Here is a 21,585-nt window from a genome sequence, read left to right on the forward strand (position 1 = left end):
GTTGGTTGTCTGAATATAAATCCTCTTTACTTCATTCCCTCTGCAAGTATCTAATATTCTATTTAATTCCTATTAGTTTTTAAATGACAAAGTTCTATCCTCTTTCAAAAAAAATAGAGGAGTCACCAAACTTCCAACTGCTGGGATATTTTTCATTTTCACTTTTAATTGTTAAGAGAAAATGATTCTTTAACCTCGCAGTTCCTATGTTTGAATAACTATCGGTTGTAAGGAGAGGAATATGCCTTGTTTTACCCCATTACATGCATGGAAATATAGCTCTGCTTTCCCAAAGAAAAGACAGGACTGCTCCTCCGTGCACAGAACGAGGTAATGCAGGACTGTGTGTCTGTGCACGCAGTGGCAGAGCAGAACCTGCAGGGCTGGGAGGGGGGCGGGGTATGTTACACACGCTCCCCACTGCATTACCTTCCTTATATGCTGCGCCTCCAGGTTCCTGGAAATGCTGGCGTTCAGCAAAGGGCACTGAGCTTGAGAGAACTGGCATCGATGTCTTCGTTCCAGTACCAAGCTCTCACTATTCACAGCACCACCTTTGGCTTGGCACGACAGCTACTGTAAATTATGTCTGGAAGGGTAATTAGGATGAAAGTAATCAAAGAAAAGTAATGGGAAATGTCTTAATACATTGTCAAAGAAACCTGTATTAATCACCTAGACCTTTTTTCCCTCCCTTTATGAATGTCAAATAAAGAATGAAGAGAAGATGACGTTGTAAAGAGAAACATCCTTAGAGAAAGTACTGAACGAATAAGAAAAGCTGATATTTGTATAACAAACAAATGCCCAGATACGTTTAGGCTCCTGGGGGCCCTGAATCATAGGAGGCCTAGCCTCATACCGCCAGAAGTGTTAGGAACTAGAAAAGGCTTTTGTGAAAGTGGAAGAGGCTTACAGCGTGGACGGAGAGAGCCCGGCTGAAAGGAATGAGGCAGACTGACACAGGTGGCGCGCCTCCTCCTGCCTCTGTGACTGGCTTGGAAAGATGCCAGTGGTTTTCAGGCGGATTTGTGCGCACGGCCTCCCGAAGATGTGCCTGTAATAAGCACTCAGACTGTAGGGGAGGATCTGCCCATTGTTGCCCTGTCCTCCATTATGTCTGCCAGTGGAAGGGGACAGGCTGATGTGAAAGGGCTGGGCTTGGAAGGGAAGCTTTGGGTTCATGTTTACTGTCACTAGGGTAACCGGGGGGGGAGACATGTGGTTGGTGCTGTCACTGATCTGCCTTCTAGCTGCTGCTGCTGCTGCTGCTGCTTGGAGGGAACCAGGAAAAGTCTGCCTTCAGGATGCCTCTTCCACTGGCACAAAATAGAGAACCCAAACAGCAAGAGAGAGGCAGCTAAGGAACTGAGACCTCTGCTCAAAGGTAAGATACCAGATGGACCCAGGTCACTGGGGCAGGCTGTGCCAGTCCTCGTTTTCTCCCACTGCATCTCTGGACTTTTTGTCTTATATTTCTTACAGAAAAGGGAGCAAGTCCATAGATGTGATAGGGGAAAGCCAGGACTGGCTCTGCCTACCCCTGATGGCATGGGGCCATTTGCTAACACTGTCTAGGTGCAGTGGTTCCCACATCTGACCTGCTGACCCCACAGCCAAGCGGGCATCCAGGATTCCCACCGTGAATGTTCAGGAGTGATTTTTCCGTATAGCAGAGACCCAGTCCTGAAAACCTGACTGGCTGTGGGGTCCTTGGAAGCACTGATCTAAAGGGAGGGAAGAAGAAAGACCCCGGGGTATTCAGATGCCCCATATTTCTTTTGCTGTTAAGAGAAGACAAATCCATCCCCTGGGGGAGACCACGGATTACTGAAAATTAGCAGAGCTGCAACTGACTATTTTCTTCTCAAAATACGGGAAAATAATTGCCCAAAGCCTGAAAGGTGATGGCAGAGGAAAGGCATGCAGTGTGACAACAGAAGGCAGCACGAGAGAGTTTCCAAATGTTTCCACACAAAAGCTGGCAGTCCTAGGCAAATATTTTGGAGAAATGAGTGTGTAATACTGCAGATCTTTGGGGAAATTGCAAGAAAAGTAATTTCAAAAGAACTTTAGATTTGATGGTGATGTTGGCATACAAAGCCTTAATCCTGTGTGCTGGGCAGCAGATGAGTGGGAAACGCTCCCCCCTCCATTAACCTGTGAGTTAATCTGCAGACTTCTGTTTACATGTGCACAACTCAATGCCAAACCGCTGCACGCTGTTTTGATGAGGTTATGCTAAGGAGCCAAACCCTACTAGATCTCAGATGTGTTAAATGTTACATATTTTTGGCCCTCTCTGTCCTGCTAGGCAGCGTAGAAGTTTGTAGGGGTGTGCATTTTGTTTTAAAACAAATGGTAAGCAGAACCAAATTGGGCATTTTTGTTTTGGTTCATTCACAGGCCCCCCCCCCTGAAAACAGTTTGGGTTCATTTGTTTCAGAATGTAGCACACCCTATTATCTGAAACTAATAAAAAAAACAAAACAAAATGAAAAAAACCCAAACCAAACAAAACAATGTCCCTGCACATCCCTAGAGGTTTGCATGCTTGCATGATTTCCAAATTGTCTGCTTTTAAAAGTTTGAGCAACACTATGACTCAATTTTTGGTAAGGTCTTGAGAATGAATTAACGCAGGAATGAGAATTTGCGTCCAACAAAGGATTGATTTGCTGAAGCAAAGAAGAGGAAGAGATAAAATCTAAAGGATTCTTCTCTGAGCCTTCCCCCACCCAGTGATGGAAAAAGTTAGCTAAGTGGGACAGTAAGTCTGGCTAAGAATGCGATGTTTCTTGAACCCAGCCGTAAAGAAATACTGGCAGTGAGGCAGGGAACTAATCAGTGACAAGGTTGTTTAGACTGTACCAAAAAACAATACAGGGCCACATTGGCAAAGCTTTCACAAAAAGAAGATGTTTGTATTGGATTTTTGGTGCATGTTGCAGATATGAAAGTTTAAATAATTTCTGGAATGGGTCAGGCTGCTAAGTCAGTGGCTTGCAAGAGACCCAAATTCAACTGCCTGGCTATGGCTCCTTGGACTGAGCAAGAGGGGGGCTGCTGTGGAAGCAGCCTTCATAGCCCCCTGGGGAGGGGAGATCTGAAGAGGAGCCCCTGTCACCACCACCACCACGCTGATTGTCTCTTGAATGGCTGGTTAGAGGTGAGAAGGGTTAAAAACTCAAGTGGCTGTGAATGTCACTTCTGTACTAGAGTGCATGGTGGCATTGTGTAGAGCATGATAAATGCATCGTAATTCTTACTTTGTGTATGTTAGGATGGCACTCTACCTGGATACTGATGATGATCAGCACAGCAGCACCCCAGTTTACCCAGATTCGGTATCATAGGTGTGGCTAAACAAAATTTTCATCTTAACCTTTTCACTAGTTTCACAGTATAAATAAAAAATGAGCAAAAGAAGTATCATTAAAAAGCCTGAAGCTTAGTTTGCTCACATGGTTTTGAAATTGCGCATTTGTTGGGTCAAGAATTTAATTTCCTGCAGATTCTGTGAAGAAAAAAAAATTCCACCAAATTAAGGGGCAAATGTAAAAGGCTGAGCATTAAAACTGTGTCTGAAATTCAGCGCAGTCACTTTACACACAAGGCCATTTTTGTTTTTAACTCCAGATGCAGTAAGCTAATGGTATGCTAATATTTGAAAACAAAAATGCACACAATCCAGAAAACATGCAAAAAGACCGGGCTTAGCACACGGTAATACATGACTTATCTACGCAAAAATGTGTTTGCGGGTAATTGGAAGCAAAAACTTTGGAGCATAACTTTGTGCCCATAACTCTTGTTGCACTCGTAACGTGAATCCTGGAACCTGCTCTCGGGATTTATGTGCACAAAGCAGGTTTTCTAAGCATAAAATCTCAACTCCAGATCCCGGTATGGGATTCCACCTCGGACCAGGAGTTAAGTTTCCAGCTCTAAGAAAACACGAGGAAAGCCAGTATGCCTCTTCATTGGGGAAGTAATAGTTAATGCCTTCATTAGCATGGGATTTGCATACAGGGTCGCTTAGGAATATGCACACAAATTGTGGGTAGAACGGATTAAAATGTATGCTCTGCCATACACACTTTATTATATGTTGCGTTTAAGACTGTTGTGATCCACCAAGATTTTTGGACTGGAGGAATACAAATAATTTTTAAATAAATAATATCAACCCCTAAACTTATGTGAAACAATCTTAAACTTAGCCTTTGATGCAGGGCTGACCCTAGGAGACTGCAGGGCTTGGGTTAAATATGCCTGTGCAGGCTGCAGCACAATCATATCTTTCTCTCACCCTCCCCCAGGACAATAATCATCTCCTCCTCCTTGTCCTTAAGGCAGCCATTCTCTCTCATCATCAACCCTTCCTCCCCCTCCTCCCACCCAGGCATGATCCCCTCCTGTGGGCGGTTTGAACCACAGTCATGATCTCCAGGACTGCAAGGCCCTGCGCAGTTCAAACCGGATCAAAGATGGCAGAGGAAGAGGTGGCCACAGGTAATGCTGGGAGGGCATCGCACAGTGGGGCAAAGATCACAGAGAGGATTGTCAAAAGATGGTGCCGCGCAGCATCCCGTCATCCCGATTCCCCGTCTCTCCCCTCCCATAGCTGGCCCTGCCTTTGAGGCTACAGTTCAGCAGATTTTATCCTCTTCTTCCTCATGTTCTGTGAAATTAAATCTTTGGACAGAAGATGTGCTGGTTTGAAATGGTGCAAGCAAATGTTTCCAGGGGTTTGGTTGTTTTTTAGTTGTGGTGCTACTGTACTGCTTGTCATTAAAAGCCTCTGCCAGGGAGGAAGTGACATCACTTCCCATGCTGGGCGGCTGAACCGGGGCTCCTCGTCTCTCAGGGCTTTTTTCGGGGAAAAAGAGAGGAAAGTAGAGCGGTTTTCAGTGCCCTACCTCGCATCCGACAGCGGAACGCACGGAAAGCATGGCAAATTAAAAAAAAAACAAAAAACAGTGGACTTTAAAAAAAAATTCTCCTACTCCAAAGGGGGAGAAGAATCGGACCTGGAGGCATTCAAAATGGCGGAGGAGGACGTCATAGCAGAGCCCGGGACAGAAGTGAGCCACCAGAGGAGCACGGATGCAGAACCCCCCCTCCCGCTCCGAAATGCGCACCTGGTTTATGGAGATACGGCAAGACATCAAAAATTTTAAAACTGAAATAGCAGCCACTCTCCAGGAACTGCGCGATGACCATGCGGAGCTGGGTCGGAGGATCGATGAAGCAGATATCAGGTTGGAGGACCACGAGGAAAAATGGAAGCAAAGGCAAAAAGATCTCACATGCTGGCATTCTGTACAAGCAGACCTGGCAGATAAGATTGAAGATCTGGAAAACAGATCAAGGCGTTGTAACCTACGCTTTAAAGGAATACCCGAAAAGGATGAGTACACTAATTATACAGTGGTGTAATTAAAATTTGCACCATGATACTGAGCGGGACACCTTCAGATGGCGCAGACTCCCAAGACAATCCGCAAATTGAAAGAGCGCACAGAATTTTGGGACCCAAGATAGGGAACAAGCCTAGGGATATCATTGCCTGCTTCCATTCTTACGCATACAAGGAATGGATCGCGACGGCAGCAAGACAACGGCGGCCATGGAGCTGGGAAGAGAACGAAGTTGCCATCTATGCAGACCTTGCCACCACCACTTTGCGCAAACGTCTGGATTTTAAACCCATTACAGCGGCATTAGCGGCAGCGAAAGTTTGCCACAGATGGTTATTTCCTTTTGGACTGTGGTTCCAGATTGATGGGAAATCGCACAAAGTCCGCTCGCTCGAGGAAGCAGCGCTCGCCATGAAGGAGGTGGGCCTTTCAGTGCAGATCCCTGCTTCCAACACTACTATTTCTGTGGGCACCAGGTCTGAGATGCCACGGTGGCAGTGGGTAAACAAGGGCGATTGCAGACTGCGGCGGAGCCCCAGTGACAGTGCACGAGCCGATGTTCTCACCTGAACTGCATCTCTGCTAGAGTTCTTGGTCAATTCCCTGAAATGGGGAGTAAGTGGCGGTTGTTTCCCATGTCCACTATTTCCGCATTGAATGGTTCGTATATTTGAGTAAATATAAATAGAGGTTGTCTTACTTAACAATGCTGACTTGCTATAGAATGCCCTGGGGGACGGGTGGCTCCTAGTGCCAGTGTGGGCTCTTCCTCCAGTAGAAACTGGGAACGATGGAATCTTTCCCAGGGGTTGCAGTGGGGGTGGGGGATGGGGACTTTGCCTCATTGTATATCTACACGTTCTCATGCTAGGGAGCCTTTGGAGCTTTATCATTCACCAGTACAGCCTTTCTCTATAGGCACCATGGGGCGTTTATGTTTCTCGGTTCTGGGATGGGGGTTCTCCTAGGGTACCACAGTTTTGGAGGTTCGTAACTGTTTGGAGATCTGAGCTATGGTTATGGTCATGATGTCTGCTGTTAAATTTGTTTCTCTTAATGTGAAGGGTTTAAATTCAGGCCACAAACGAAGGCCACTCTTCCAAGAAATGGGGCACTTAAATGCTGATGTGATCTATCTTCAGGAGACACATTTCCAGAAGCGGTACGAGGGTCTCATGAAATCTGATAAATACTCGCAGCAACAAAAGATACTAAATACTCTGGGGTGGGTATATTAATTCACAAGGATTTGCATTTTGAACTACTGAACTCGCATTGTGACTCTCAGGGTCGCTACCTTTTACTAAATGTGAAAATAGGGGGGGATTCTCTGACATTATGTGCCATCTATGGTCCAACCTCTCATAAGGAGGCCTTTTATAATACCCTGTATACTATTATAGCTGACAAGGCGGAAGGGAGTGTGATTCTGGGAGAGGATTTTAATGCCACTCTTAATCCACATATTGATAACTCAACCGGGAATAGTTCAGATTCAGCAGTGACCAGAGAGGCCCTCAAAAAGATAATCACACTTATTGCTGGGATTGACGTATGGAGATCACGTTTCTCCACCTCTAGGTGCTATTCCTTTTACTCTCATCTGCACAATTCGTATTCCCGATTAGTTATGTTTTTCACTGATAAAACTAGGATTAATATGGTGCAGAAGGTGGAAATTGAACCCATTGTATGGTCAGACCTTGCCCCGGTTTGGTTTCAATTACAAACAAAAATTTTTGATACCGGCCAGCGATACTGGAGACTTAATGACTCCCTCCTAGAGGACGGTACATTTCAAAAGCAGATAAACAAGAACATACAGGAATACCTCCATCTTAATGACATGGGGGAGGTTAATCCGGCGACCATTTGGGAATGTCTGAAGATTGACCTGCGGGATTCCTTTATTGCCAGAGCCACTTTTGTTAACAGAGGGAAAAGGATAGGCTATATTTAATGACCACACTACGCCAGCTTGAACTAGCTCATGTGCGGGATACACCTAACTCCCACCTGCAGCGGGAGGTGCAGGAGACCCGGGATAAAATAGTGGCGCTTGATTCAGCGCGCATAGCTCACCAGATGGAATTGGCACAACAGCAATTCTTTGAAGGGGGGAACAAGGCCAGGAAGCACCTAGCGCAAATGCTTAAACGCCGGCAAGCGCTAGCCACCATCCCTAAAATAAAAAATTCAGAGGGCCAACTCCTTACAATACATCCATTAGACAACAATTTCTTCAGTTCTATACTAAGTTATATAGTGGGGATCCAAATATTCAGGACAGAGATATTGTAGAATATTTATCTGACACGCCACTCCCGGAGTTGACTACTTCCCAAAGGCAATTTTTGGATAAAGATATTACATTGGGGGAAATACATGACGCTATTAAGTCTTTAAAATCTGGCAAGTCACCGGGCATCGATGGTTACACCCCGAGGTTTTATAAGCATTTTGCCACAGCACTGGCGCCTGAACTCCAAAAGTTTTTTAATTCTTTAAGAATGGGGACTATTCTTACACCACAGACCAACTCAGCAGGGATAACTATTTTGGTAAAACCAGGTCGGGATCTGATTCTTTGCGGATCATATCGCCCCATCTCTCTCTCCTGAATATTGATGTCAAACTGTTGGCAAAAATTCTTGCTAACCGCTTGAATTGCTTCATAGCTCAGCTGGTTCACTCAGACCAAGCAGGGTTTATTCCTGGAAGAACCACGGCAGATAATGTCCATAAGATCCTTGACATCCTCTGGTATGCGAAGCAACACAAGATCCCTGCTCCAGCTCTCTCTATAGATGCTGAAAAAGCATTTGACATGGTGCATTGGCCTTATCTATTTCACACCGTGGAGAGAATGGGATTCAGGGCCCCTTATCTTCAGTGGCTTCGGCAGCTATATAGCACACCCAAGGCGTGTCTCAAGATCAATGGAGGTTATTCACCTATGTTTACTGTTGGCAGAGGGACAAGGCAGGGATGCCCTCTATCTCAGCTGCTTTTCACCCTTTTTCTTGAACCCTTTGTGGTCAATATCCATTGGAACGCTGAGGTAACTGGGTTATACCTGGGAGGGACGTCTTCATGTATGCCGACGATATTCTCCTAACACTCACTAATCCTGAATCTTCCCTCAGGCATATGACTAGTGAAATGGAGACTTTTAGTTGAGTTTCGGGTTTCCGGGTCAATTGGGACAAATCAGAGATTATGAATATTAATATCCCCTCCAATGAGGTCTCCTATTTACAGGGGCTGTTTAGATTTAAATGGGCACATTCCCATGTAAAATATTTAGGTGTATACTTAAGTGCTACCCAGGACCTGCTCTCCATAAATTACACGCCCCTATGGCACAAATTAAATAAAGCTCTGGAAGAATGGAGTCGATATCATATATCTTGGATGGGCCGAATGGCTGTATTCAAAATGACAATACTCCCCAAACTTTTATATTTATTTCAGACTCTCCCAATTCTGATCCCCTCAACACTCCTGAAGCAGTGGCAGAAGAAATGTATGGCCTTTATTTGGGCTGGGCGAAGGCCCCATGTGGCTCGGCGAGTGTTAATTCTACCTAAGTCCCAGGGGGCCTCCATGTCCCAAACATTGCCAGATATTACTGGGCTGCTCAACTTAAGAATTTGGTAGATTGGGATATTACGAGGCAACCTAAGCAATGGGTACTACACACGCAAGTATGGTCGGTACAGGTCCCACTATGTAGTTTATTGTGGCAGCCCAAAGGGACCTGGCTGGTCCATCCTAGCGGAACACTTCCCCCATCTTCCCTCCTCTCCTTGACTTTGTGGCACCAACTCAAGTCTCGTTTAGTAGGGAGGCGGGAATACCACGCCAGTACCAGTTTATATACAAATAAAGCATTCCCGCCTGGTTATGAGAGTGCGGCATTTTAGGTGTGGAGACAGAGGGGAATCAGAACCTGGGAGCACATCTGAGGACCACAGAGATTGCGGTCATTTAATGATCTACAACATACGTATGATTTACCTCAGTCCGCTGCCTATTCCTATGCACAGTTAGCCCACTTTGCACAAGCCAGTATGCTCATGTTGCATCTTAATATGGGTATGTCTGAATTTGAGAAGGTCTGCCATAAAGCTAATAGTCCTAAACAGGTTCTCTCCGTGATCTATCGGCTTTTGGCACCTCAAGAGGAGGTCACTCATGCTTTTCAGAAGGCCTGGGAAAAAGACCTACAGATTGATTGGACACCCCAACTCTGGAAGTCCATTTTTCGGAGTTTGGGTAAAGGGTACATTGCTACCTCCCTTATTGAAAACTCCTACAAATTAGTATATCGGTGGTATGTATGTCCTCCAACTACATAAATTTGCATCCCATGTTTCGGATAAATGCTGGTGGGCTTGTGCGGAAGTAGGCTCTTTTTACACATGTGGTGGGGCTGCCCCTATGTGCAAAGGATGTGGCAGGAGATACTCCACTGGCTAAAAGCAATGATCCTGGGACTAAGTGTTCTCACTCCAATGCATACTTTGCTAGGCCTCAAATTTCCAGGGATTTCAGCAGACCAGAATTGTTTGGCGCATGTTATCCTGACAGCCAGTAGATACGAATTAGCTAAGGCATGGAAATCATCATTAGTACCAACAAAAGCAGGCATACAATGTAGAGTGGATAAAATATATTTATTGTCCCATATCACAGCTTACAAGCATAACAACATACCTAAATTTGAAAAGACTTGGCAAGCTTATCAGTTATGGAAATCTACGCAAGTCGCACCCATCCCTGCGGGGTAGATAACTTCTCCTAGCTTTTCATTACCTTTCCTTATTGGGCTCAGACTGTATTGTGATCTTCGAATGTTTAGATACAATTGCTATATATATGAGGCATTGGGGGGGAGGGGAGGTCTAAGGATATAAAACTATTGTTCATGTATATCTTAAGAACGTGAATCTATTCCCATGTACCACGCATATCATTGTGGGATCCGGTGTCTATCAACAAAGTAACAGTTGTCATATCCTCATGACATTGTTTATGTTTCTTATATTCTGTTCTGTATCACGTTGGATTCACTGTTTGCTAAATAAAAATCTTTAATTATTAAAAAAAAAAAAAAATCTCTGCCAGCACCCCTCTCCCCCCCCCCCTCCCCCAAGACACATCTTGGGTATAAATAGAATAAAGCACATTTAATGATGCAACCTGATATGATAACAGAAGATGGTTATAACAAACGTTATACTGCTTTTATCTGAAACAAAATGGGAAACGTGCAACTAATAAAATATCTGTGGAGAAAGTAGACAGGAGAACCAGGACTAAGTGCAACACAGAGACTGGAAAAACCAAAATACTAGCCAGGCTTTTAACTTGGGGTTGTTTTATTTTGTGGGGTTTTTTTTACCCCAATCCAATGACTTTGAAGCCAGGTTAAAACTTAACTTTCATTTTCAGGGGAGATTCTGAGTCAGATAAAGACAGACTCAGTCTCGCTAATCCCCCGCCAGATCTGAGACAGCTGTTTAGATAGCGCGGCCAAAATGCCGCATTATCGGAAGGTGGCAGGGTAGCGGCGAGCTGCGTGTCGCCTTTTGATATATGCAGGGCGCAGAGGTGAAGCTTCTCCAAGCCCGTTCTGCTTCCCTGTGATAAGGCTATCTCCTGCAGGGCACCGTGGCTTCCTGCCCCTGACTCTTCCTGATGAATAGGGGAGAGCGAACAGACTCCAGAAATAAGAGAAGCGTCGCTCACAACAAAATGTGAGGATGCAGGCAAGCATTCGGTTTGCCCTTTTTCTTTTTTTTTTCCCAAATCAAAAATCCATGCGTTGAAATTTGGGATGCATTCTCATGTGGTTTGGAAGGCAGAATAGCAACACAGACAGATCTTGAGCTTTAAAGGAGAGAACAGTGTTTCAGAAGAAAATTCTGCCCTATGTTTTTTGGGATGCCAAAAAAAAAATTCTATTTGAGCATAAGAACCCTTGACTGCAAATGTTGTCATATAAACATATAAAGACGTTTTCATCTTTTTCTGATTGTTGCGTGTGTTATGTAGCTTCCCTAAGTGCTGCTTTCCAATTTTAGCAACTTTTTAGACAGGCTATGAGGTTACAGACATTATTCAAAATAAGATCCAGCTTTGCATCCATCTGTAGCAGAGCTGAGCCCTGGTCCATGTGGACGCATTATACTGTGCTGCTTATGAGTCCTCATTGTTACCCGCCAAGAACTGTGGGTCGTATGAGCTACAAATTGTGAAAATAAATAATGCAACACAATGGATAATTCCCCATCTGTCTCTTGCTGTTGCATACAGATACCTTAAACTTGATGGTCAACCAGAACAGAATTGGGCAAAGGGTGATACAATCATCCATTAACATGTGTAAATGCAGTGTTTATTCTAACAGCCAATATTAATGACATGCAAATGAGACAGATAGTAAAGTGTTGTAAAATCTTAGTTATCCCTCCCAGAGATGTAGGGGGCCGATGCAGTCACCTGTGGTTTAAATGGTGCTGAAACTTGGTGCGCAGGTTCACATTTGTTTTAACTGCCAATGCAGTAAGCTAATGCATCGGGAGGTAGAAAGTGCATGACCTGGAAAATGTGCACACAAACCCAAGTTAAAATGAGTGTTCAGCCTAGGATAAATACAGGGGGTGGGGGAGTCTCTCAAAAGTGATTTATACACACAAAATTCATCTTTTGAGCATATAAGAGACGTTTATGTGCATATAAAATATGATGTATGCATGCAAAAATGCTTTCAGCCACACAAGCATTAATTTTGTGCACCTAAGGCGTATGTATTTGCAGAAAGCATGCTTTGTCCATGCTAAATGCAGATCCAAGTATTGGAATTTCAACATCTGCCTATAAACTGACAAAAGTGCTGGAAATGGTACTACATCTCTGAGCAGGAGTAAAATTTCCAGCGCTAAGAAAATTGCACCTCTCTGCATTGGGGTGAGGGGGTGTAATAAGAACAGAACATAACATAAGAAATTGTCTTGCTGGGTCAGACCAAGGGTCCATCAAGCCCAGCATCCTGTTTCCAACAGAGGCCAAACCAGGCCACAAGAACCTGGCAAATTCCCAAACACTAAGAAGATCCCATGCTACTGATACAATTAATAGCAGTGGCTATTCCCTAAGTAAACTTGATTAATAGCAGTTAATGGACTTCTCCTCCAAGAACTTATCCAAACCTTTTTTGAACCCAGCTACACTAACTGCACTAACCACATCCTCTGGCAACAAATTCCAGAGCTTTATTGTGCTTTGAGTGAGAGAGAATTTTCTCCGATTAGTCTTAAATGTGCTACTTGCTAACTTCATGGAATGCTCCCTAGTCCTTCATTTGCATGGGATTTGCATGCACATTTGCATGCACGTTTTTTGGGCGCAAAACTCGTCACGGCATCTGGAATAATATTTGCACACACAAAATGTCATCTGGAATAATATTTGCACACACAAAATGTGCATATAACTGAGTGTGCTCTGTGGACCGCACCTTATTTGTATTGGCCCCAAAGTTAAAGATGAATCGTGGAGTGCCCCAGGAATCCTTTATGGGACCACTACTATTTAATATATTTATAAATGACCTGGAAATGGGGACAATGAGTGAGGTGATCAGATTACCGATGACACAAAATTATTCAAAGTTTTTAAATCACAAGAGGATTGTGAGAAATTGCAAGAGAACCTTGCAAAACTGGGAGACTGGGCATGCAAATCGAAATTAAATTTAATGTGGACAAGTGCAACGTGATGCACTTAGAGAAGAGTAACCCAAATTCTAGCTCCACATTAGAAGTCTCCATTCAGGAAAAGGATCTAGGTGTCAATCGTTGAAAATACATTGAAATCTTCTGCAGCAGCTAAGAAAGTAAATAGAATGCTCGGGATTATTACGAAAGGAATGGAGAATAAAACAGAGAGTATCATAATGCCTCTGTATCGCTCCATGGTGCGATGATATCTTGAGTATTGTGTGCAGTTCTGGTCACCATGTCTCAAGAAAGATAGAGCAGAATTAGAAAAGGTACAGAGAAGGATAACCAAAATATTAAAGGAAATGGAAAGAGTCCTCTAAGAGGAAAGACTTGGAGAAGAGATAGCTGAGGGGAGATATGATAGAGGTCTATAAAATAATGAGCAGAACAGAACAAGTAAATGTTAATCAGTTTACTCTTTCAAAAAGTACAAAGACACAATTAAATTACTGGGTAATACATTTAAGACTAATAAGAGAAAATATTTTTTTACTCAACTTATAATTAAGTTCTGGAATTCACTGCCAGAGGATGTGGTAAAATCTATTAGTGTAGCTGCATTTAAAAAAGGTTTGGACAAGTTCCTGGAGGAAAAGTCCATTAACCATTATTAAGGAAGAGTCATAGAAATCCACTGCTTATTCTTGGGATAAGCAGCTTGGGATCTATCTACCCCTTGGGATCCTGCCAGGTACTTGTGACCTGGCTTGGTCACTGTCGGAAACCGTATACTGGGCTTGATGGACCTTTGGTCTGACCAAATATGGCAAATCTCATATTCTTACGTACTTAGTTATTTTGCGTTAATGACTCTGCGAAGCAGCTTGCACCTGTACTACTTCACAGTGCTAGTAGGTAGAGTGTGCAGTTTTGTATCTTGTTGCCTCATTATTATAGATTTCCTGTTAAAACTATTGTAGGCTAGTTCACTTGACAGAGCTTTTAACACACATTAATGCTTGCAATTGCATTAAAGCACTTGAGTATATTGGCCTAAAAATGTGGATAGGTTCATTTCCTACTTTAATGCCCCTGATCTGTTAGGTCATTAGCTAAATTAAATGCTTAAGCATATAATTTGGGTGTGGGAACTCTTTTTGTGTGCCTGAAGTGGTTGATCTCCAGGCTTCCACTGCTCTTCTCTCTGTCTTTGGCAGGTTACCGATTTGATAGAATATTGAAAACAGTGGCTGAAGGCTTGTAAAATGTCAGCTCAGGACCTCATTTATCAACTGTGCCAAGAAGGGGACAATCACCTTGCCCAAGGAGAGATGCCATTAGCCACAGCTTCTTACATGGCTGCCTTTAGCTGCAACGCACCCATGGCTGTGCAGAAGGTAAAATCGCTGGGGAAGAGGCAGTGGGAGAGAGTGGTAGCAACCCTAGAAAACTGGTGCCTGGGTGACAGTGACATCCCCAAAATTAATTGTGACAGATTGGCTATTGCATCTCTGAATATCGGCATAGCTGTTGTATTCCTGTCCACTCTCTGTCCTAACAACTTTGCTGCCTCCATCTGTAGAATGGGAATCATGTTGAAAAGTGGGCGCTGTGAAGAGGTGGTGAGTAGATGCAACTCCCTGCTCAATACTCACCCCCAACATTCAGTTCAGCTGCTATTGACACGGGCCCTTGCTTGGGTACTGTCTCAGACCCATTCAGGAAATGGGGTAGTGGACTACATCCAAGCATTTGGGAAACAGAGAGAGACAACGGTAGAATTTGTCTACAGCAAACAAAAGGAATACCTCCCTCAAATCACTCGAGCTTTCTACAATTACATCTCCACTCATGAGAGAGACTCAACCAGCAGGTGTCTGGATGCCCTTATCAATGACTGCCATAACTTTCTTATTGCCATCCTGCCGGATGATCCTCGGGGATACAAGATGCAGGCAACATTCTTGTTGGAAAAGTGTAAGTTTGAGGAATGTGTATTTTTCAGTAGCAAGGCCATTGAGGCCTTATCTAGCGGGACGGATCCCAACATAGAGAATTTATCCAGCCTTCTACTGGATCGGGCTGCAGCTTATTTCTCTCTGGGTGGCCGAACAAAGGACATGATTCAAGACTTAAAAGAAGCTTTCAAGCATAGTCCCAGCCATGCAAAGAGCCATTTTGAACAACTTTTTTCATCTCAGAATGCTGAGAGAGTGGAAAGAGATGCTAAAGCTTCCATGGAGGCAGAGTTTGCTGAGTTTAGGGAAGCTGTGCGCACTCACCCTGAACTTAGATCCAACCCTGGCACTGATCTGCTCTCCCCCATAATTCAGACCCTTCAGTTATTAATTCATATCTCTCCCAGTGCCAAGCGGGAGATGAGCATCCGACTGGCAGATTGCCAGCTGCTCGCTGGAGATTTCCGAAGCTGTCTGGAGATTTGCAATCACCTCCTGGAATCTGAATCTAAGACCTACCAAAACACTCTTCTGGTACTTCGAGGGTTTGGCCACCTCAACACCAATGAACATCAGCAAGCCCTGGCGGACTTTCAGAAAATTATAGAGCATGACTCACCGCATCCTAGCAGTTGTGTAAAGGCACTTTGTGGGCGTGGGCTTGTCCGCATGTTGGGCGGTAGCCCTTACCTCACTGCCCTGGACTACATCACAGCCTGCAGACTGAAGATGGAAGAGGCTGTCCTCACCATCAAGTCCTACGTGCCCTGGAATCAAAGGGGACTGCTCTATAAAGTTCTGCAGGAGGAAGGACAGAAGATAGTCCAGAAGAAACCTACAAATCCAACCGGCAGTGCTGTGCTCCGACGGAAAAAAGCCTCTGAGCTGAATGACTTCTCTTCCAAGGACAGGTAGAGTTTTTCAGAGTGCATCATTATATTATGATATGAGATGCTGTAATTGGATTCAGTGACGTGCCATCCATGCTATTATTAAGATTTATCAACTGGCTTTAGATCCTTGGATGGATACAGGCTTGTAGGAACTGGGGCGGTGTAGCTGCAGTTATCCTAATAAAAAAGCACAGAACTGCAAGTCTACAGGTGCAGTGCAGGGTGAAATCAGAACTATCTCAAACTAATCCAGATGTTGTTTGTTCATTAAAAAATCTTAAATTGTTCAGTGCAGATGACCTGAAATCTTTTGCTAACCGTACTTGTAATGGCCTTAAAAAGCACTGCTGTGAAGTAATTCATTGTTTAAGATTTAAAAAAAAAATCAAAAGGTAATTAGACAGCAATGCTAAGGTAGCCAAAGTTGTGCTGAAACATGGGGATATTCTTTGCATTTTGTCATAATAATTTGAAAATACTTCCAAATTCAGATGCAAGGTTTGTTTGTTTTTTTTTTTCCTGCCTCCAAAAAATGAAAACTTAAGTGAAGCCTTGTATGAGAATCATTTAACTATGAAGTCATTAAGAGACGTCGTTAACAGCATAAGAAACATCTAGATAAAATATAGTGTGCCTGTATTATAAAGACATTTATTTTGTGAAGCCTTTCTAGGTACTTAGCTGAAATATCACTTCACAAGTTTGTCTCTACTGTGAATAAAAGGTTTTCAAGTGAACACAATTTTAAATCGGTAGAAAAAAATCAACAAAAGAGAAGCACTGTTTAAAATAAGTCACAGTCAACTGCATTCTGCAAGGCTTCCACCACTAGTCCAGGGTTTCATGGAAGAGTGGCTGCTGCCTTCTGTAAAGCTGCTCAGACTGAAAAGCCTGGGCACTGTGTAACCTTCCTGTGTGTTTCACACCACATGAGGGCGTAGGTCAGCTGTAGACTCTGGCCTCACTCCCTCGAAGCAAGAAAGCCTTTGAGACTGGCCAAAAAGCTGAACGCCATCACAGCTACAGACAAATGCGTTTTTAAAAACTCATCGGGCATAAAAAGCATGTGAGCAAGTGACAGTAAAACTGGAGAGCAAGCAGGGTCTACGGTACTGTATCAGAAATGGGCAGTCTAGGTCGGCCTTGCACTTCTGATCTGCCGTCATAATCTCCTGTTTCTATGCAGTTGCTTAAATTAGCACTACATGTATGACTAATAGATAACTTCTTTTAATTTTGCATAATGACACCAAAGACTTAAGCCGTAATGAGTATTTGACTCAAGAAGGATAAGGGTATAGAGTGTGGAAAACATGAGGTCCATGGGACCTACGATGTTTATGAGATGGCATTGAGAGTCTCTGCGGTGGGAATCTGTGCCTGCAGAATGGCATGGCTGAGGGTCTCAGATCTCCGACTGAAGGTACAGGAAAGACTCGCTGACGTGTCATGCACGGGAGAGAATCTCTTCGGAGATAGGGTGAGGGATGCTGTGGGCCAACTTTGGGACCACCATGAAACCCTCCAACAACTCTCTGCTAGTACTCCGGACCTGTCATCCTCATCCAAGATGCCATGGAAGTCTTTCTTTCACCAGAGGAAGTACTTTCCTCTGCCTCCTCAATCCAATCAACACCATCAGAACTACTGTGGCCATTCCAGGCAGCAGAGAGCCCCTAATCCCAGCCAGCTCCTCAGTCAACTCTGAGGGTGGGGTTTTGACTGGGCGGTAGGAAGCATAAGCCAGTTGCCCATACCCAGGATGATGGACTGTCCGGTCAGGGGTAGGCTTGCGCTTCTTTGTGAACCAGTGGCCCAGTGTAACCTCAGACCAATGGGTTCCATCCATCATTCATCAGGGGTACCAATTAAATCTATTGGATGTCCCACCAAATTGCCTTTTGTGACTGCATTGGGGGCTGGTAACGCATCAGAATGTACTACAAGCAGAACTCTTCCCCCTCTTAACTGCTAGTGCGGTCGAGCCCATACCACCAGGACAAAGAGGCAGGGATTCTACTCCAGGTACTTCCTGATTCCAAAGAGAACAGAAGGACTCAGTCCCATTCTAGACCTAAGGGCCTTGAATAAGTTTCTAATAAAAGGGTCATTCCATGTCAAGTGGGACCAATTTAGAAAATCATCCATGCTCAACCTCATTCAGATTGAATAAAATTTTGTGTGGGTGTTCATTAGGGCCTCAAACAAAACTATTCAACATTATTTGGCTGGATCTCTATTGGTTCAAGAGCTAGAGGCAGCTGAATGAAGGTCACTCTTATAGTACTATGCTCTACACAACACAAAATGGCCACTTTGTCTGGACACCTCAGCTAAACACCCCCTTTTAGGAGCCTTACATTTTGTAGATTATTACAACCTCTGGTGTTACGTTCCTATGCAAGGTTTGGAATCTAGCATGAGTTTGCCACCCTTTTTATGAAATAGCAAAGTATGTGAAACATTTTACAAAAGAAATTTAAGGCCTACTTTGACTCCTCGTTGCTCCTGATGCGCACTTTGATTCAGGCCATAACTGGATCAGTAGTCATGGTCAATGACGTACATCTAGGATTTTTGGGTGCAGATATCTCTACTGTGTAGTTTTTAATTTTTATTTTTCTAATGTCATTTGAAAGAGCATCTTTTTTGCTATAAGTGTCACTCTGTTTCGTCTTGAACCCAGCCTTGCTTTGGTCAGAATTACAGTACCAGACATAAATATTTGCATGTGTGAATGCACTATGTTGAAAGAGTCATCTTTGGCACCTGACTGTGAAACATGCAAATGAGCTAGAGATGTGAAATTTTACAGTGCAGCTCAGTTTACAATGCTTACTACACTTTTAGCTTTTGACACATTTGTTTAGACATATTTTCGTAATTTAGTCATCAAAGTCAGTGTAAAACTTTGTGTACTGATTAGTTACCTTGCATTGGTCAGTGGTGGCTGAGCCACTGCCAATTCAGCAAAATTGAAAACTCCATGGCCTAGGGGCCACTTCAGACCACCAGACAAGGTACCAGCCACAGGTTTCCCTGTCAGTACATTTTTTATACTGATCACTTGCTGGTTCTTAGTCAAAATCCGCAGGAGTTAAGCCACCAATGACTGCAATTTGATTAGCAATGACACCTTGTGTGTCACTGATTTTGCACTTTGCATAACTCAAAGAATTTTGCCTGCTAATCCGCTGAATCTTTAAAGCTGCCATTGAGGTTTTCAGCCGCATTGATGGGGTCATCACTACCAGAATCAGACTGAGCACCTTCTGGTTTTTGCCTACCACGTGGACAAAGCTTTTGGCCTGGTTTAAAGTCTTTTTTTTTTGTAATAGCTTTCAAATGATCAGCTGTTGCAAGGTTGAATAACCGCAGACCTTTGATATTGCTGTGATTCTGCTTCTTGAAGGGATTGCAGCAGTATTTCTGTAGAAATGCAGATTTGGTCAGAATCAAAGCTTCATGATAGGAGCAAATACTGGATTCCACAGACAAACTAGAAAGTCCAGAGCGCCTTTTTTTTATTAATTCTTGATTTTCTGAAGAGAAATCCTTAATGAACTTTAAGCCACTTCTTCCAAAATAAAAACCTGATGGCTTATGGAATAAATTCCAGTACTACAGGAGCCTAATTTGTTTGGTAACCTTCATGTGATCAGAATAAATGGTCACCTAAAGATTACAAAAAAATGTAAAACAAATCAAGGAAATCTTGTAAGAACATAACAGAAACAGCAAAAAAGTCTGTTAAACGATGGAAAAAATCAGCTACTTTGTAGAAAGGAACAGATAGAAATGATGTGTGGAAATCGATAGTTTCATCAAGATACATAATACATCAGGATGGGCCAGGACTTGTCTGTCAAGGCAGTCATTATACCACAAAGAGCGCAAAGGTGTCACAGGCCAGGGCATGTTCCCAAAATCTCTGCCACAACACACTGCTAACTTGACATTACCATAGTTCCTTGTGAAGGTGATACTTTTTGCATGTTCAGGCTTGCATGCAATAAATAATACAGCACAATAAAATGTCCATTTTGAGAGGTCATTTATAAAAGTATGTCAAAGCAAAATGTATCATAAGCTACAAGCATGGGAAGCACAACAAGCTTCGCCAAACTGTAAAATTTCACATCTCTAGCTCATTTGCGTGTTACATAGCAGGGCGCCAAAAATGCCTCTCTTTAACATAGCACGCCCATGCATGCAAATGCTGCATATTGTTGGGGCCTTAATTCTAACCAAAGCAAGACTTTCAGATAATAGAAAGACTAGGGGGCACCCCATGAAGTTAGCATGGGGCACATTTAAAACTAATCGGAGAAAGTTCTTTTTTACTCAACGCACAATTAAACTCTGGAATTTGTTGCCAGAGGATGTGGTTCGTGCAGTTAGTATAGCTGTGTTTAAAAAAGGATTGGATAAGTTCTTGGAGGAGAAGTCCATTACCTGCTATTAAGTTCACTTAGAGAATAGCTACTGCCATTAGCAATGGTTACATGGAATAGACTTAGTTTTTGGGTACTTGCCAGGTTCTTATGGCCTGGATTGGCCACTGTTGGAAACAGGATGCTGGGCTTGATGGACCCTTGGTCTGACCCAGTATGGCATGTTCTTATGAGTCCAAAACAGGGTGACTTTTGTAGAAAAAATATGCTCTTTCAAATGACATAAAAAAAGATTTAAAAACAACACAGTAGAGATATTTGTATCTGAAAATTGGCAAAATTTTGCATTAAAAAGTGACCTGGTTTCTTTGTGTAATTATATCTTTGCTTCCAGTTGCCGGTAAAGCCTCTTAGTGCAAATCTTATATATATATGCCATGAGCCATGACCACTGGTCCAGTCAGGGCCTGAATCAAAGTATAGGTCAGGAGCAATGAGGAGTTAAAGTAGGCCTTCTATTTCTTTTGTAAAATTTTTTACATACCTTGTTGGCCCATAATAAGGGAGGCAAGCTCACATTATGTTCCAAACTTTGCACTGGGACTTACCACAAAATTTCAGGCCCCCTGAAAGGTGTTGTCAGGCTGCAGCACCTGCATAAAATGGCCATTTTAGGTTGCATGGAGCATGGTTCTCAGAGGTGACCTCCATTCAACTGCCTCTAGCTCTCCAACCATTGGAGATCCAGGTGAAAAATGTAGTACGGTTTTGTTTGAGACCATAGAGAACATCCGTGCAAAAGTTTGTTTGATTTGGAGGAGGTTGAGCATGGAACCCTAGTCTACTTGATATGAAATGACTCAAAAGAAAAGTTCAAGATGGTTTCCCTGGGCACCTTGATCCCCCTTTTGCAAAAAGGGGACTGGCATTGCTCCCTCGACCTAAAGGACGCATACACTCACATCAAGATCTTTCCCAGTCACAGGAAGTATCTCCAATTTGTGGTGGGAAGACAGCACTTCCAGTACCGGGTGTTGCCGATTGGGCTTGCATCCGCCCCACAGATCTTCACAAAATGCCCGGCCATGGTGGCAGTGCACCTTCGCAGACTGGAAGTGCATGTCTTCCCATATCTGGATGATTGGCTGGTCAAGAGTACATCTAAGGCAGGGGCTATCAGATCCATG

General features: G+C 43.5%; 1 protein-coding gene across 1 annotated transcript in view; it reads left to right on the plus strand.

Annotated features, from left to right (window-relative positions):
* Nucleotides 1-14,382: 14,382 nt before the first annotated feature.
* Nucleotides 14,383-21,585, plus strand: part of TTC34 (tetratricopeptide repeat domain 34) — a 54,757-nt gene continuing 47,554 nt past the window's right edge. Inside the window, exon 1 of the mRNA XM_029578367.1 lies at nucleotides 14,383-16,022. Within this exon, the coding sequence (XP_029434227.1) occupies nucleotides 14,419-16,022 (1,604 nt within the window). The 5' untranslated portion in view covers nucleotides 14,383-14,418. The remainder of the gene's footprint in view (nucleotides 16,023-21,585) is intronic.

Source organism: Rhinatrema bivittatum, chromosome 15 (assembly GCF_901001135.1).
Source record: "Rhinatrema bivittatum chromosome 15, aRhiBiv1.1, whole genome shotgun sequence".
Taxonomy (NCBI): Eukaryota; Metazoa; Chordata; class Amphibia; order Gymnophiona; family Rhinatrematidae; genus Rhinatrema; species Rhinatrema bivittatum.